Raw genomic sequence first — 17,940 nt, 5'->3', positions numbered from 1 at the left:
TGCTGTTTGGTGGGTAAATCTCAGGATATCCTATGTATAAATACACATACACACACACACACAGTATGATAATATACTTCTCCAATTATTGAAACCTTAGTAGTATAAATGAAATTCACAAAATTTATAGCCTGCATATATATCAATAATTTCAAAGTTGTTTTGCAGAAAACAATACATTAATGATGATTGGCAATGCATGGCTTGCAAGCTATATATAAAAACACAAATATCATCACTATACCACTGCAAAAATTATAAAAAGTATTATATTAGATTGTTTAGAATCATCAAATAATATCACATCACTATCTTTGCAAAAAATTATAAAAATCTGATAATGAATGTTATTATGTTTAATATTGTTATGTCATTAACACTATTGTATTGTCCCTTTCAATCTTTTTAGACTCGTTTTATGCTTTATGTATATTCTATTTATTGACAAAGAACCAAGAAAAACTACCAAAATTTACATATACAGTAGATTCTACTTAATTGGACTACTGGTTAATGTAAAACAGAAACAAATCAATGTATTTAATGTAAATTTGTGCCGTTTACTTAGGATGGTGATATAGTAATTGAACAGCAAACTATAGATGATGTACAGTACCTCTAGTTGCATCACAATTATCACAAATTGCACTGCAGAATGGGTTTAAAATAGAAAATAATGTTCTACAGATATTCTTTCTCAAATTTGCTAGGCCTAAAAGAAGTTAGGTTGGAACAGAGAGAAAGCAATTGTAGTTATTGAACAAAATGTGACAAAATAAACAGATTTCAGAAGAAATATGTGATTATGAAGGACTAAAGAAAGTGACTGAGCACACATTACTGAATTGAGACAATATTTCATGCAAGAAAGGAATGAACAAAATCCTTTATCTGCTTTAGACATATGTGCTGATTTTGTTTAGTTACAGTCTAAAAAAAAAATGTCAGAGTAACTTGATAAACTTTTTCAAAGATGTAATAAAAATAAACATTGTCTTTAATTTATTTATTTTTCAGTAAATGTCTCTCTATTTTATACATTATACTTGTTCATTAGACTACTAAAAAAATGTGTTTTTCTCACTCTTATCAGAATATTGTCTACATAATTGGGTCACGTGATCTATTCCCTAATATGGCCTAATAAGCAGAATCTACTGCATATAAATTCTATCAGTTTGTGCTGGGCTCAATGTTGATCAAAGATAGCTCAAAGTGCATCTAGCTTCTCATTCAAGGTATATAAAATCACTTTGTAAAAATGTGTAATTAAATAAAGATTAAAATGTGTCTTACATAATTCTATTTTATTTTTTTTAAATATAGTAAATTTATATTTTATTTCTGTTAAACTATTTATTGCTTTTGTAAGAATATTAGTATTATTTATAAAATCAATTTGTACGTTTGTAGTTACATTTTCAAAAGCTGTTATCAATTTCTTTTTTCTAAGTTCATCTTAATCACTTATCGCATTATAATTACTTGACCTTCCTTTTAGGTTACTTGATCATAAAAATTTTAAAAATCCCTTAAAACATTAAAAAAATATACAACTGATAAAAGTCCAAAAAAAAATAAATTACTTAAAACGATGGAGTCAGATCAATTTCCTAATCTTACATAATCGTATTGTAGAAAAATACACGAAAATTTAAATTTTCCTTCCTTCCTGACTTGAGGAGGATAAGCAACTTCCAAATTCTAAAACATTATTTTTACTTCATTATTAATGTAAAGTTAAAAAGGTAAAAAAAACAAACCAACTTTGCAGAGAGAAACACTTTAATTACTTTGGTATATCCCCTAAATGCATTTCGTCAGTAAATTCAGCCTCTTTGGTAGGGTTATTTTGTACAGTGTTTTTATATATTTTGGATATATTTTCTGTGTTTTAAGGGAATTTTTAAACGTTGAAGACCAATTACCCTAAAAGGAGAGGTCATGTCATCATAGATGTATTCTGGAACAGGAGAATGAATAAAACAGTGACTATTTCAACAAACTTTGTGTTCAATTTTAATTTAAAAATAATTACCGTATATCTTGGTGGATAAGACGATAGTCGAATCATAAAAAAAAGGCCCCGAAAATCCGGGGTTGTCTTATAGGACAGATACAAAAAATTAGATTGAAATTTATATAAATTAAAACCATTATAAAAAAAACAGACAAATCGTAATTATTTACTAATAGAGAGTAGGGTATGTGCACAAAATAGAATAGCCCATACGACGTTTTTGTGAATAGTCAATGTCATTACCCAAATGCCAAATCAGTGTGAATGCTTGCAACAATTGCAAGGCAGTGCTGCCAGATGCAAGAAAATAAATTTGTTCATTTGAAAAATTACAAATAGGACATAATTTCGTATATGCTACACAGTATTATTATTCAGATGATGATCGCCGATCTAAACTAAATTCACAGGATGTTGATAGTTTGGGGTCATCTTATAGGACAGATATAAGCTAAAACTAAAAAACTTCGATGCAAATTTATACCTCGTCTTATCTGCCGAGATATACGGTATATAAAATAAGACTATAAAGTAATAAGATAAGTTTATTTTTATTTTATATGTTTATTATTAAAGCTTCTTTGTCTTCAAATGTATAGTTTGAAAAGAAATGAATCTTTTATAAAATCTAGACATTTTAGTGTTCAAATATCAAATACTTTTATTTGAAATTTAATTATAAAAAAGTTTGTTTTTATTAAATAATTCTAGCATTTAAATTCATTTTAATAATATTAAAATTACTGAAACATTGTTTCTTGTAATAAAAAATGTTACTAATTATTATATTAAAATCAGTTTGTAACAAAGTGCTTATGATATTAAAGTTCACATACCACTGTCATTTGTTTAAAAAAAAAAGTTTTATGAGACAAACATCTGTCTAATGAAATACATGCCTACTTATATAAATAGTGAAATGTTATAAAAAATTATTATTATTATTATTGTCTACACAGTCAACCAATAACTTTTCCAACATTTATATATTTCTAAATTAGCTACATATTATTTAAATTTGATTGTTTACAAAAAAGAAACAAAAAAAAATTGTCATTCTTCTATATATTAAAATACATTTTTTGGAAAAAATCTGTTTTAATAATTAATAAATTAATTAAAAATAAGTGAGATTATCATCGTATATATCTTGCTATTCTTTTATCTAATGCAATAATATATTTATCGTTAGTCAATAATCAATTAACTCAAACTGAATTCAAATAAATCAAAATAATTAATTCAATTGTTAATTTTTCTGTAGTTATTGATAAATAACTAGTATTTATTATTTATCAATAATCATTTTAAATAGAACTTTATTAAAAAATCATTTGCTTTCTTATACTTTAAGTAATTTTCATTCAGTGTTTAAAAATACATAAATCACCCTAATATTTCAAAAAGCAAGATGTAAATAAACTATTTATTTGAAGCAACAGAGGAAAATAAACATGACAATGTTTTCAGTTAATCAGCTCTTCAGGCATCATAAAACTTGAAGTTGGGTGCTTAGCCATAAACATTTACATGTTTGTTTTTTCTCTAATGTAATTAAGTAGTTTTGTTTAAGAATATAATTTGTATTATATTTTAGTACAAAAATTACACAATTTGTTTTAAGCATTACTAAAAACTAAACATTAATATTTAGTTTTTTTTATTAATGCTTTTGTCTGTAAAAAAAATAACAAAAATACAAAAATAATCTCAATCTTAGATTATATAATTATTACATGATTGTGTTAAATATGCATGATTACATATGAACATAACATTTAATCATATTCCTATTTTATAATGAAAAACTTACCCCAACTAGTAAATTCCCATTTCATTTCTACGTAAAAGTCAGGAGTCTGTAAATAGAATTTATTTCTTCTTTAAATAACTTTTGAAATAAATTAAAATGAATATTTATTAAATTTAATTAAAATTTTAATACTTTTGTATGTTACTTCAAATATAATTACCGTATTTTACGGACTATAAGACGCTACGAACTATAAGATGCACCTTAATTTTTAAGCAATTTTTTTTAAAATTACATTTTACCTATAAGACGCACCTGAATTTTGAAGGCAATTTTTCGAAGAAAAAGTGCGTCTTATAGTCCGTAAAATACAGTAATATATTTTGTGTTTCTACTATATTAAATATTAATTTATAAATTAAAAGATTCATAAACTCTTTTCCTACATCACGAATCCTTCTGAGTAGTTCCGGTATGCCACCAACTCTGCTGCTATACCTTTGTAGATCTCTGGTTTCTAAAACAACTTGTAATAATTCAGGATCACTTGTACTTACTGCTTCATGTACAACTATAAAAAAATTAAAAAAAAATATATATATATATATTATATTTACTATCAATTTTGTTCAAACACTAATGTATAAAAATATAAAAATAGCTGGCTATTTTAACTATTTTAACAATACAAAATACCTTTAAAATAGCCAGCTTAGACATTATCAATATGTACCCCTCAATGACATGGGACATTGTGGAAACGAAATTAAAACAACTTAACGTAGAACAAGAAATGATAGTCTTATTAAACTTTTCATACAAAAGCAACTACTTTGAAATGAAAAGCGAATATTACACTCAAAATGATGGGATTAACATGGGTTCAGTAGTTGGACCTAAATTAGCAGAATTAGTAATGATCGACATAGACGAAGAAATCAGCAAGATACAGGGAATTAAATTTTACAAACGTTACGTAGACGACATTTTAATAATATATTATGACCAAGAAACTATGATTAATAATATAGAAACTATCATAAACAACATAAACGAAGAAATACAGTTTACTGTTGAAGAAGAGAACAAAACCAATAAGAGTATAAATTACTTAGATGTTAGAATTAAAAGGAACGATTACAGCCTAGAATTTAAGCCTTATAAAAAAAACCATGCTCCATAGATGTAACAATCAGATACGACTCTAATATCCCTTCATATATAAAACAAAACATCTTCAAAATGGAGTATACAAAAATCATCACTAGAACCAGCAACCCGACAGACATACATATCCATACAAAGGAATTAAAAAAGAAATTCGTTCTCAACGGTAACCCCAACAGTTTAATTAATCACTGGAAAAATAAGATAAACAGTAACATGAATAATAATAAAGCAAAGAAGCTAAATACGGATATAAAATATATCAGCTTTCCATATATAAAGAGACTATATTAAGACATCAACAAAGATCTACAAAAAATGAACATAAAGCTGGCTCCAAAATATGAAAAATTACAAAATAGATTAAGACCCACAAAACCCAACAGAGAACCAGAGTAAAAAGAAGAAACAAGAAATGTAGTGTATAAGATACCGTGCACCTGCAACACAACTAATTTCTACATAGGAGAGACCAAACGAAAACTAGGCATAAGATTAAAAGAACACATTGCAGACCTCAAATACCATAGACTAAACTCCGTTTTCCACGATCACTGTTTACTTAATGACTGCAACATAGACAAAAATAATGTTCAAATCCTATACAAAGAAAAGAATATGTATAACAGAAAATTTAAAGAAAGTGTTTCAATCCTAACTGCCAAAAATTGCATTAATAAAAATGTAAGTGTAAAAATAAATGAAAACTGGTTAAAAATATTGTAAAACACACTGTATATATTAATATAGGTTGTGATTATTGCAAGAAATTACATCGTTGTTAACCATCTATAATAACTCTGAAAATATGCAAATTTGTACTACGCCGCAGCACAGAAAATGAGGCCGAAACAGCCATAAGACATTAACGAAAAAGAATTTTTATGTCCTTGTGAAAAATCACTTATTATATTCCGTAATATGAATACAACTATAGTCTACATCTTCTAGATATTATGATAACTGGATATCGTAAAATAAGCAAAAGATTATGTACAGTACAATAGGTAATCGGTTAATCTACTTCCTGTCAGTGCTTTTAAAGAATTTTTATGTTTTTTAAAAATATCTTATTATATACGGCTTATATACATTGTTTTTATACCAGATATAAATATTGTGTGTAAAAGGGATTACTCCGTTTATAGAAAAAATAAGATACATGTGTCGACTGAGTTTAAACCTTGTATGCATGGCAGATCGAATATGATAATGGTAAGAACCATACCTTGTGTTAATTTTGTTTGGTAAAATACTTAGTGTAATATTTTAATTGTTGTATTGTTTAGTTGGCTGATGAGGGGCTCTATGCCCGAAACATGCAAATGGCACATATCAACTAAATAAAGATGGAAATAAAGCCAAGTGTTTAATTAAAACTCAACTTTGGGTTCATAGTCCAACAATCAACAAAACACAGTTTCAAAGAAGAAACTGTAAGTAATTTTATTGTGTTTTGTATGCTCTGGTTTAAATGTTTTATTCTCATTTTATCTCCATTTGTATTTGAACAGTTTGAATTTGTAAACATGCTATTCTATTTCATATGTTCTTCAAAGGTCCATTTTATAATTTTTATAATGGTCTATTCTAGTAGATTCAGTTCCTTTTATACATTATGGCCTGATGATGGTCATTGAGTATAGCCAAAAATATTAGTATTAAAGTTCTGGATATGTAAAATGTCAAAGTTGAATAACTAAATTTACACTGACAACGGTGTTTCCAAAGTCCAGGGAAACTATTATAGTGTACTAGCATCATCATTCACAGATGCTAATACACTATAAGTGGTTCTCTGTTACATCAAACAATATGTCAATGCAATATCACCATCCATTGGCATTTATCCACGTGGCATTGGCATAATATCCACGTGGCATTGACATAATATCCATGTGGCATTGGCATAATATTGCAGTCTCATCATGCTTTACTTCTCTGACCAAACAGAGTTGATTGATTTTACAAAACCAAAGATTTTAAACTTACATATGTATTTAAACACATGATATTTTTTTTATTTTATTTCAGCATTTCATGTGGTTACTAAACACTTAAAACTTAATTAGTGTTACTAATGCATTTTAATTTCATTACTATTGTATAATACAAAATGCAAAAAGTTTAATACAATAGAGTGTCAATTATCCAAATCAATCGGGGACTGGAATTGTTCGGAAAATCGATTTTTCAGATAACCGATTATGTACGAAAAAATACATTATTAATATAGTATATTAGTTATATTATTACTATATACTATATACTAAAACTATATACTAATATACTATATACTATATTATTAATATAGTATATAGTATATTAGTATATAGTTTTCTCTGTCGCGTGTCGCTTAGTGTTGAATTTTCGTCAATGTTAAGCCTAACGAAAATTTTTATAATAATAATCGAGGCTATTGTATCGCTAAAAATTATTTCTTTATTTTGTACAAACAAAATAAATATATTGAAAAATATAAAAACAAAAAATTATACTTTAGAAGTTAATCTAGTATCAAAAACGTTTGATTCGGCACGACACAGTCCAACCGGAACACTTTCGGTTAACCGATGTTTCGGTTGATAGGCATTCGGATAACAACGCTCTACTGTATTTATATATTTCATAATTGTGACTATAATTTTATTTTTAAATGGTACATTTTCTTTCATTCTTACTTTTCCATTTTTACTTTCTTGGCTGCTGTTATGTATACATAACAAGGAAAAGTACAGTAGTGAACCGAAAATTGGAATCAATTGGGGACTGGGGTTGTTCAGATTAGGGATTTGTTCCGATTACGGTTTATGTACGAAAAAATATATTAACCTGTCCGATGTTCAAATTTTTCTCCGTTGCGTGTCGCTTCTTGTTGAATTTTCTCCGTCGCGTGTTGCTTCGTGTTGAATTTTCGTCGATTTTAAGCCTAACAAAAATTTTTATAATAATAATCGAGGCTATCGTATCGTTAAAAATTATTTCTGCATTTTGTACAAACAAAATAAATATATTGAAGAATATAAAAAACATGAAAATTATACTTTAGAAGTAAATTTAGTATCAAAAATGTTCAATTCAGCACGACACAGTCCGACTGAAAATCGTGCCGATTACCGGCGATTCTGATTACCGGGGTGCCGATTTACGAGTCTCTACTGTATTAGAATCATGTCAAATTTGACCCTCTGAGTTTTGCAAATCTTTAGGGGTGAGGAGATGGTGGGTAGTCACGTGTCATATCTCAAGAGGGGTAGCACTAAATAAGATGTTATTTGTTATTAAAATTTACAAATTTTTATAAAACTCATCCGTACCCTCAAAATTAAGCTTTTTCCATTTTATAGCATTAAAAACATAAAAAGTTTTTTTATAAGAAAATCTCATAACAGATGTCACCACAGACAACTTTTTTATTAAGCAAACATTATAAAAGTTACTTATTTAATTAAAATCTCATAATACCTGAGAAAGTTACACAACTCATTGCTGGATTTTTTAAAAATTATTATAATTTGATATATTGTAGTACTTAATAAACAGTGTTGTGACTAATTATTTATTGCTATTTCAAAAGAATTTGTAAATGTTTCAATCCACACCACTTGAAAAGTTTAAATTTATGAATATTTTATGTTTCCATTAGTTTTTCAAAAAATATATATATATATATATAATTTCTATCAAGTGAGGTTGGCTTTTTTTGCCATTTGGATTAACTGGTCAGAATTTCAAATTACCGAAGTTTGAATTACCAAGGTCCTACTGTGTATTTGTTTAATGTAAAAATTTTCCAATCATTTCTTTCCTTATTTCATAATAAATATAATTATTAGGAAACTTGTTGCCAAAATTACATTAATTTAGAAAGTTACAAAAAACATTACCAATAGTTTTATTTGTTTTTAATGGAGAAATAAATTATAATAGTCATGGAATCAATTCAAATACTTTACTTATTGGGAAAAAAAATGTACTGACTGTCTAAAATATTTAAATTTCTGAAGTAGTGCCATATAATAAACCTTCTTAAAGTGCTTTATTGAAACAAATATCACTCAATTGATGCTCAAGGATATCATTTTAACTTTATATGTAGAATTATAACACATTCAATTAGTTAAGTGTAAGATATGAAACAATTGATGCGATAGAAACCATAAACTAAAAACTTTAAAAAAATAGTTGTATTGTAATAACTGCAACTGTGTAACAAATTTTCATAAATTACCATTGTAAATATAAAGAATTTGTTCTTTTAAAAAATATCTATTAATTCTAATTTAAAACCGTTACCTTACAAGAGAAAAAGTTAAGTAATTAAAATATAAATACAAGAAATACCTGTGAAACCTTCTTTATTTTCTGTATTTACATTTGCACGATGCCTCAGAAGGACGCGAGTGGATTCTAAATGGCCTAATGTCACTGCCAACATTAAAGGAGTTCTACCTCTTGGATCTTTAAGTTCAATGTCATACTAAAAAAAATCCAATAAATATTCACTTAAATAAAGGACCATGAAAAAGATAATAATAATTCTTTAAATATAAAACTGCTTATTAATATTTTTAATAAATTAATAATACAGCATTGTACTAATTAAATTATTATTTTTAATATACAATCAACCTGATATATGTTATTTAATCAAATGATACAGCTAGATTCTTTTCAGGCCACAACAACATTAATAAAATATTAAGTAATTTAGCTAGAGGTAAGTAATTAAGCAGTTATCTTATTAAATTTAATAATCAAAAATAAAGAAATTTAATAAAGTGGAAGAAAAGATTGGCCTGGAGAAGAACTTGATCTCTAAATTCCTAATTACCATGCAGATACACTACCTGGACCTCAACCAATCTTTTCTTCTGGACTATAAATTTAATTTAGATATAACCATACTTATCACTAATCGCACTGACTGGAGACAGTTATATACTCACAGCCAACTTAAGCTTTTACCCCAACACAATACAGGTATACCTCGCCTTATGTCGGTAATTGGTTCCAGAAGAGGCGACGTAAGTCGAATTAACTTGTGTAGTTACGACATAAGTCAAAACTACGGTGGAAAACGCCAATAATGAGCACTTAAAGACGCGCTAAATAAGACGACAACACAGAAACACAGATGTTTTCGTGTTTCGTTCTCTAGGATTTATGATGATTATATTAACATTTACTGTAAATGTACATATTTTAATATGATTTTATGTGCTTTTAACACTTTTCTAGTGATATTACGACTTCAATACTTGTGGCCAATGGATGTAAAGTCAAATAAAATGACCTAAACTTGATTTTTATTTTTCCATATACTTTTTTGACAAACGACATATAACCGAGAACGACGTAACTCGAGGTATACCTGTATGTATATAATTATATATACAAATTAATATGCAATATTAATTTATTTCTGATCATTAAATTTAACAACAGGTGGCAGCTTAACTGCATACCTCTAACCAAATTGCTGTATACAAATCTAGCTGTATCATTTGATTAATTATAGTTTTATTTTGTAAATAAAAATAACCAAGCTTATAAACAGATGTTAAATGTATTATTTTCTGCATTTTTTCTTAGGTTAAGTAAATCCTTTGATAATATCTAAAATCGTAAAATTTTTGCAATTTATTTTTAAAAAATTTAAAAATATATTTTCTTGTTATTCTTATACCCCTGCTTATGTAATCCAAGTTTGTCAATTCTGTAAAATACCGACCAATAGCACATACTGACATAATTAAATGGGCTGATCTGAACTTCATATATTAGCACCCGATATAAATAATCATAAAATTTTGATGTAGAGACAAGTTAGTGAAAAGATGATGATAAACATGTCATGTGCTTATGAATTCTAACTGAATCCATTAAACTAACACACTTCATACATTTTATCTCCAGTAATTTATTGTTTGCAACAGTAACATTTTCAGATGTATTTAACACTCATCATCAGGCAACCATAAATAAAATCACATAATTCTAATTTCAAAAAAGAACATACATTCTAAAAGCTTAAACTTAACATTTAAGTTTAAGCTTTTAGAATGTATGTTCTTGTAACAAGTAGCAAGTATTAAAGATACATTAAATTTAACCATCCTTTGTGTAAAATAAAAATACAAACATGATAGTACATTCCTTTACTCAAGTATCTTTGCCATACAATTCAATAGAAAAATGAAAATTGACTGTCCTAACAAAGTTACTGTTACTCTGTTAAGACTGGATAAATACCTGATGTTGGTTTTTTATTCTGTTTTACTCTTATTGGAAATAATACATATTTACTGCAAATAGAATGGTTATACACCTATGTGATAAAAAAAATATAGAAACATAATTTTAAGATGTACCATCATATAATATCACTGAAGAGGGATTGGAAACATAAACCAACCCAAAATACATTTGATTAAAAATCTTTTAAAATAAACCATTAATTTTCTAACCGTTGCTGCAAGGTTGTCTACCAAGAATCATTTCTTTGGATTACAAGGACGGTACACACACAATATAAATTTGTACTTTATTGTGCACCCCATAGTAAAAGATGCCAGTAAAAGGGAAGAGTTATTGAGTTGAGTTTGATATTGAGTTAGATCTTGAGTTGAGAATGATTATTATAAATGACTATGAAGCTGGTCAAAAACTTAAAGCAATAGCATGACTTGGAGATAGGGCATTTGATTGTCCCGACAATCTCAAAAGATTGAGTTAGTGTAAAAGATACAGTGAAAGATTCTACGGGATTTAAAGCCAAAATACTGGACAGCAAAGGTCTCATTTATGAAATGAAGAAATTACTGATGATCTGGCTTGAAGACCAGATACAAAACACAATGCCAATGATCCTTTTAATAACTCAAGCCAAGGAATGCAGCATCTTTGAGATTTTGAAGAAGTGAGAGGGGAATTGATGGAAACATTTACTGCAAGCCATGGATGGTTTCAACAATTTTCCCACAGATTCAACCTGCATAATCGAAGTATCAGCAGTAAGCAGAAAGTGTGAATGTAGAAGCAGTGGAAAAAATCTGTTAACCATTTTGATAACATTTTTGAGAAACTTCAATGGTATTCAATACAATCCAATGGTTACCACCAGAACAATGTAAATGAAACAGGACGTTTTTGGAAAAAAACATGCTTGAGAGGTCCATATACAGAGAAGCTAAAAACAATGCTCAGTTTCAAGGTTTTAAGTGCTTACTTTTTTATGAATGAGCTTTAAGTTTTTTGGTATATCATTTTTATAATTTTTGCTGATTATTTTAATTTGCATCTCTTACATAAAAATACAAAGTTATCAAGTTGGAGTGGCCGTTAAGCATTTTCTTTATCCATAATAAATAAAAACAATTAAGCTCCTCATTTATTGACCATTTCACTTAATAACCAAGTTGTACAAATAGAACTGGGTCATTAAGTGAGGAGTGTCTGTATATCAAACAAACTGATGATTAACTAGCCTATATTAAAGAAACAATTCTTTATAACCATATTAGACAAACATATTCTTTTAATAAAATTGCAATTTATAAAAGTATTTAAGTAAACTTTCATAGGGATTATAACTATATTAAATTTATTAATTCTAAAGCTGGAACTATTTTCTAAATACTAAAATTCACACCTTCCTCTCAGTTTCTTGAATTCACTGATTAAAAACAAAGGTTTTCGGTTACCTTCAGTGGCTTGCGTCAGGTTAAGGAGATTCTGTATCGAACAACTACATCTTTTTAATCAGTATATAGTTCTGTAGTTTTTAACCAGTGAATGTTGGAATGTGAGAGGAAGGTGCAAATTTTAGTATTTATTATATTAAATATAAAGTATATTTCAAAAAATTATATTAGTTAACATTTATTTTTAACATCTATTTGTTGCAAAATAGATAAGTTATTTAAAATAATAAATAATAAAAATTACAATGATTAGATAAATGCTAAGATAATAATTTAAAATTGCTTTGTATTTTAATTTGAAATAATTTTATTTAATTTAATAATTTATTCAGAATTTATAAAACTTAAGCAATTATAATAACTATACATTTGACATATCATAATTCAGTTTTATTTTCTTGATTTAAAAATGATTTAATTACATTTAAATATAAAAATTTCATTATATTATATTTTTAATATTCTTCCAATTTCCCTTAAACAGTAAACTACATTAAGTAAAATAACCAAATGGTGCCAGATTTCTTTTGAATTCTTTATACTCTAAAAATTAATTAGTTTTGACATTTCATCTATAAAGAAAGTTCATCTAAACATGAGAATTTTAATAATTAGAAATTTAAATCAATTCCAATTATTTGTGATTTACAATTCAAGTTTATTTTAAATAGATAAACCGTGAAGATGGAGAATGTATAATAAGTTTACAAAAACATTAAGTGAAGGTTTGACGGATATTATATAGATTACTCCCTATGAAATTTCGGGACTTTGAGTATATATCTAAACTCGGGGGACTGGGACGAGTTCGACGATACCCTACTTTTGGACTGGAGACCAAAAATAAGAAAGTTATCATATTTACGATTTCTTGCCTTTCACAATGCATTCTATGCCACTTTAGTTTTCCACTAGGTGGTGCTATTTGTAGTTCAGTATACGTTTCCTTTTATTTCGTTTGTTCGAGAACTACCACAAATCAATAACTAATGATGTTAAACACTGGGCAGACTGCCGGCAGCTCCCCTTCGGGAGGAGTCCGTCGGGAGCACGAACGGTCGAACGCCACCTAGTGGAAAACTCTAAAATGGCATAGAATTCATTGTGAAAGGCAAGAAATCGTAAATACGATAACTTTCTTAATTTTTGTCTCCGATCCAAAAGTAGGGTATCGTCGAACTCGTCTCGGTCCAGAGTTCAAATACAGTAGAACAGTGGTTCCCAACCGGTGTTCCACGGAACACTGGTGTTCCGTAAGCATCTCCCGAGTGTTCCGCAGATTTAGTCGCAAATCGGAAAGTGTACAATCATATTCGAGCCGCCGAATATCAAAAAATTAAAATCATAAAATTTTCATAAACTTAAATATATATGTACTGTACGACTTGTACTTATTCGAAACAGTAGTACACTCCATAAGATAAACATATTTTTATCATTGCCTTTATCGGCAATGATAAAAACTGAATGAAATATGTAAAAAACATCAGGCACAAGTTTCCCATTAAAGTTATTTAGGTATATTTTTTCCTGTCTTAGAATTGGCGTTAATAATATGAGTAGAGATTTTGAATTATAACTGCTCAATTCTAATAAAATAACTGATGACAAGCTTATGTATTTCATATTAACTTAAGTAAGTGTTCCGCTAAAGAAAATTGCTCACAAAAGTGTTCCGCATCCTAGAAAAGGTGGGGAACCACTGCAGTAGAGCATTGATTATCCGACTCAATTGGGGACTGGGGTTGGTCGGATAACTGAAAAGTCGGATAACCGAAAAGTATGAAAAAATACATTATTAGTATAATGTATTAGGCCTGGTTTAAATACTAGCCTCCCTTTCATGGTCGAGCCAGTGCTGCCAGCTAAAACATGCAAAAATTTAACAAAAATAATATTAAAGTAGCCAAGACATAACCAAATATTGTAGCGCCACGTCACTAGCGGACATTTGAATTTGCCGACTAGAACGCGGTCGGTTAACCGATAAGTAGATTAATCAGGGGGTCGGATAATCGATGCTCTACTGTATATACTCAAAGTCCTGAAATTCCATAGGGAGTAATCTATATAACAGCCAGTTTGACTTCTGAAGAAATTTTGGTTAATGTATAATGTGATTATTCATTTTATGATTTTAGACAGAAATTAAATAATTAAAAAATAGAGCAAATAAATATTTTGGATAACTGATCAATATCCAGAATGATAAATTTTAGCATATATTCCCACTGTTTACATAATGATCTGTCTTTTTGCTAAAGTTAAATTTTATAAGAAACTGTTAGACCTAAGTATTTTGATTTTTAGAAATTATAAAATTTGATTTAAATAATAATAACACAACATAGATGGATTTACTAATACCTTTATGATTCTAGCATATAAATATTTAATAATTACCAATGTTTTAGGAATTCATCAGGTAACAAGCAAAATGTTTTTGTTTAACTGTTTGCTGGAATTATAAAGGTGTCAGTAAATCCATTTACCAATAGTTCCAATTGTTTATACTTAGCTAATAACAATTTAGTATAAATATAATAAGTTACTGCATTTTGAACGTGGTTGATTTTGTAATTTGACTAGCTAAATGAATCTATCACATAATTAACAATATTTATTTGGAAAAAAGTAAAGTTTATAAAACAAATTTATGAAAGCTAAAACTCTGATTAAATCTATATTTATTTTGTTAAATTATACATTGTGATTCTAAATGAATGGAACAACCTTGTGTAATTAATACAAAGAAGCTATTTATTATAGAAAAACATGTGAGCCATCAATTGATAAAAGTTTACATCATAAAAATTTATAGACATTCTATGTGAGAACCATATTTAACATGACATAGAATCCATAGATGTGAACATGGACCAGCATGTTGACATCTATGGCATTAGGGTAGTAGCATTATGCTGTTTTAACTCTGGCAGATTTTGTGGCAGAGGTGGTACATAAACAGGAACCTTCATATACACATACAGAAAAAAATCACACAGCACACAATGCTACTAGCTCGAACACAGCATATGCTTTCTCCCAAACGTTCACCCGTTTACAACGGCAGCATCCCTTATCACGAGAAAAATGCACAAGCACGTACAACAAGTACTGACGTAAACTTAGAGGATTTTCCTAGCCATTGACGGCTCACATATTTTCTATAATAAATAGAGTTTTGTATTAATTACACAGAGTTGTTCCATTCATTTAGAATCACCCTGTATATTTCTAAAAAATCATTTTTATACTATTGTTTTAGTGATATAAGCAGAAAATATCAACATAGGCACGACTTACTGACACTATTAAAAAATTTTGATATGGAAAAGAAGTCACCATATACATATAAAATTACAAAAATAATTACATAATTAAAAGATTAAATGTAAGAACTAATTTTTTTTCTTTTTAAATTAGAACTGGGAAATATTTTTATGATCATTTCTATTATTTCTCTCAACAAAAACCATTATTGATTCATTTTCCTGTAATAAAATGTTTATTATGGAAAAATTCTAAATCTATAAATACAAAAACATTTCACAAAGCAGCAAAATTAGATTTTTTTTATATTATTATTAATCTATAAGTTTTAAAGTTTATCAACTAGATGTTTATTATGTTATTTAAAAAAATTATAAATTCAAATAGAAATTTATATATATACAATTTTTAAAAAATGTTCATAAATATCATATTACTTTAATCAACATTGTGTGCTGTGTTTATTCTATAAGTCATTAAATTTTGCAAAACTACAATGTCACACAAAAATAAACAGTAGTAGTAGTAGTACAATTTTAATCCAAATCACTGTTAACAAAAATAAATATTAATATTTATTTTTATTATTATTGTTAAACAAACAATATTAATAAAGTAACTACCACAATTAAAGAAACTAAAATAGTCTGTAAGTCAATAATATTTTCAATTCTTTATTGAATTATCTTCAATTTAAAAAAAATATTTAGAACAATGACTTTACAAACAATTTAAAATTTCAATAGAATACAATACAATTTATTCTTCCAGACAATAACAGTAGTCAGATAATAAATTTTATAACTTAAAATTAATTTCATATTTCAAAATAAGTATATAAGAATTACATAAAAATAAAAAAGGATGATGATGATAATTTCAAAATTCTTATATTTTTTTGAATTTTGTATTAAAAATCAAATCACAGCATTATTAAAATCTATTTTATTTATACTATACCAGTTGATTACAAATAAAAAGATATGCATTTAAAATTTTTTTTAATGTAATAAAAAGACCATCATTTGTTTATTTGTTTGTTCAAATATTGTTTATCCTCATTTAAGGCTATTCTATGATTTCTTAGATTTATAAAAAGCAAATTTAAGAATTATTATTACACTAAAATTCATTTATGAAAACTTTTCATACACGAATTCAATTGATTTCAATCTTTTTTAATTGTGGGATAAAAAGATAACAAATATCTTGTACTTTGAATAAATATTTATGTCTACAAGATAAAGCAACCTCAAGTTAAGACAGAGATTAATTGCTATTTTAATAACATAATTAACTTAATGAAATAAACAGCGTAATGCTTTAATGAAATTAAAATTCTAGTACACGTAAATAAAATATCACTCAAATGCTTACAAATCAGTGATTCCTTGTTAGAAACATCTTTTGTGATATTACTAATGATGAGTTAGTTCATTCCATAATGATACTGTACTGTTTATTTCATTAGACATACATGAGAGTTCTTAGTTCTCTTTAATTAATTTAGTTTGTTAAATCAGAAATAACAGAATTTAACTATTTGTAAAAATACCCATTCAGTTTTATGATAGAATTTCTTCATAACTAAACTTTTATTCTATAAGAGAAAACGACACCTTTCTTTCAAAAATTCCAGCAAACTTTAATCATAAAAACGTTTTCAATCAACAACAACCTCTACGGACTCACCTTGGAGTTGGACCAGGAGAGTGACTTTAGGGTTAACTTCTTGGACTTGACGATCATTTGTAGAGATGGGGCGATACAGACGGATATCTTCAGGAAACCAGTATATCAACCTAGCATCATACCCAGAAACTCCGTAGATTCTGACCAATTTAAATTAGCGGCTTTGCGAGCATGGATAAAACGAGCTTACACACATTGCTCAAATATTTGTGACACGTACAAGGAGTTGGAATACGTAAGGAGCGTAGCAGCACAGTTTGGCTATCAGAGAAAGGTCGTAAACCAGCTAAATACGAGTATGCAGAGACGTAAACAACAACCACACAGAA

The 17,940-nt window shown here is 27.5% G+C and overlaps 1 protein-coding gene across 2 annotated transcripts in view; it reads right to left on the bottom strand.

The window, feature by feature from the left end:
- Positions 1-17,940, bottom strand: part of LOC136990918 (ankyrin repeat domain-containing protein 13D) — a 117,368-nt gene that overhangs the window by 85,620 nt on the left and 13,808 nt on the right. For both annotated transcript variants that reach the window (XM_067289388.1, XM_067289387.1), the window contains exons 2-4: positions 9,285-9,420; positions 4,220-4,344; positions 3,834-3,879 (exon numbers count right to left, since the gene is read on the bottom strand). In XM_067289388.1, coding sequence (XP_067145489.1) covers positions 3,834-3,879; positions 4,220-4,344; positions 9,285-9,420 — 307 coding nt within the window. The remainder of the gene's footprint in view (positions 1-3,833; positions 3,880-4,219; positions 4,345-9,284; positions 9,421-17,940) is intronic.

This window comes from Centruroides vittatus, unplaced genomic scaffold (genome assembly GCF_030686945.1).
Source record: "Centruroides vittatus isolate TY-2023 unplaced genomic scaffold, ASM3068694v2 contig_1381, whole genome shotgun sequence".
NCBI lineage: Eukaryota > Metazoa > Arthropoda > Arachnida > Scorpiones > Buthidae > Centruroides > Centruroides vittatus.
Note: the sequence above shows the minus strand (reverse complement) of the source record. Positions and strands in the feature narration are given on the sequence as shown.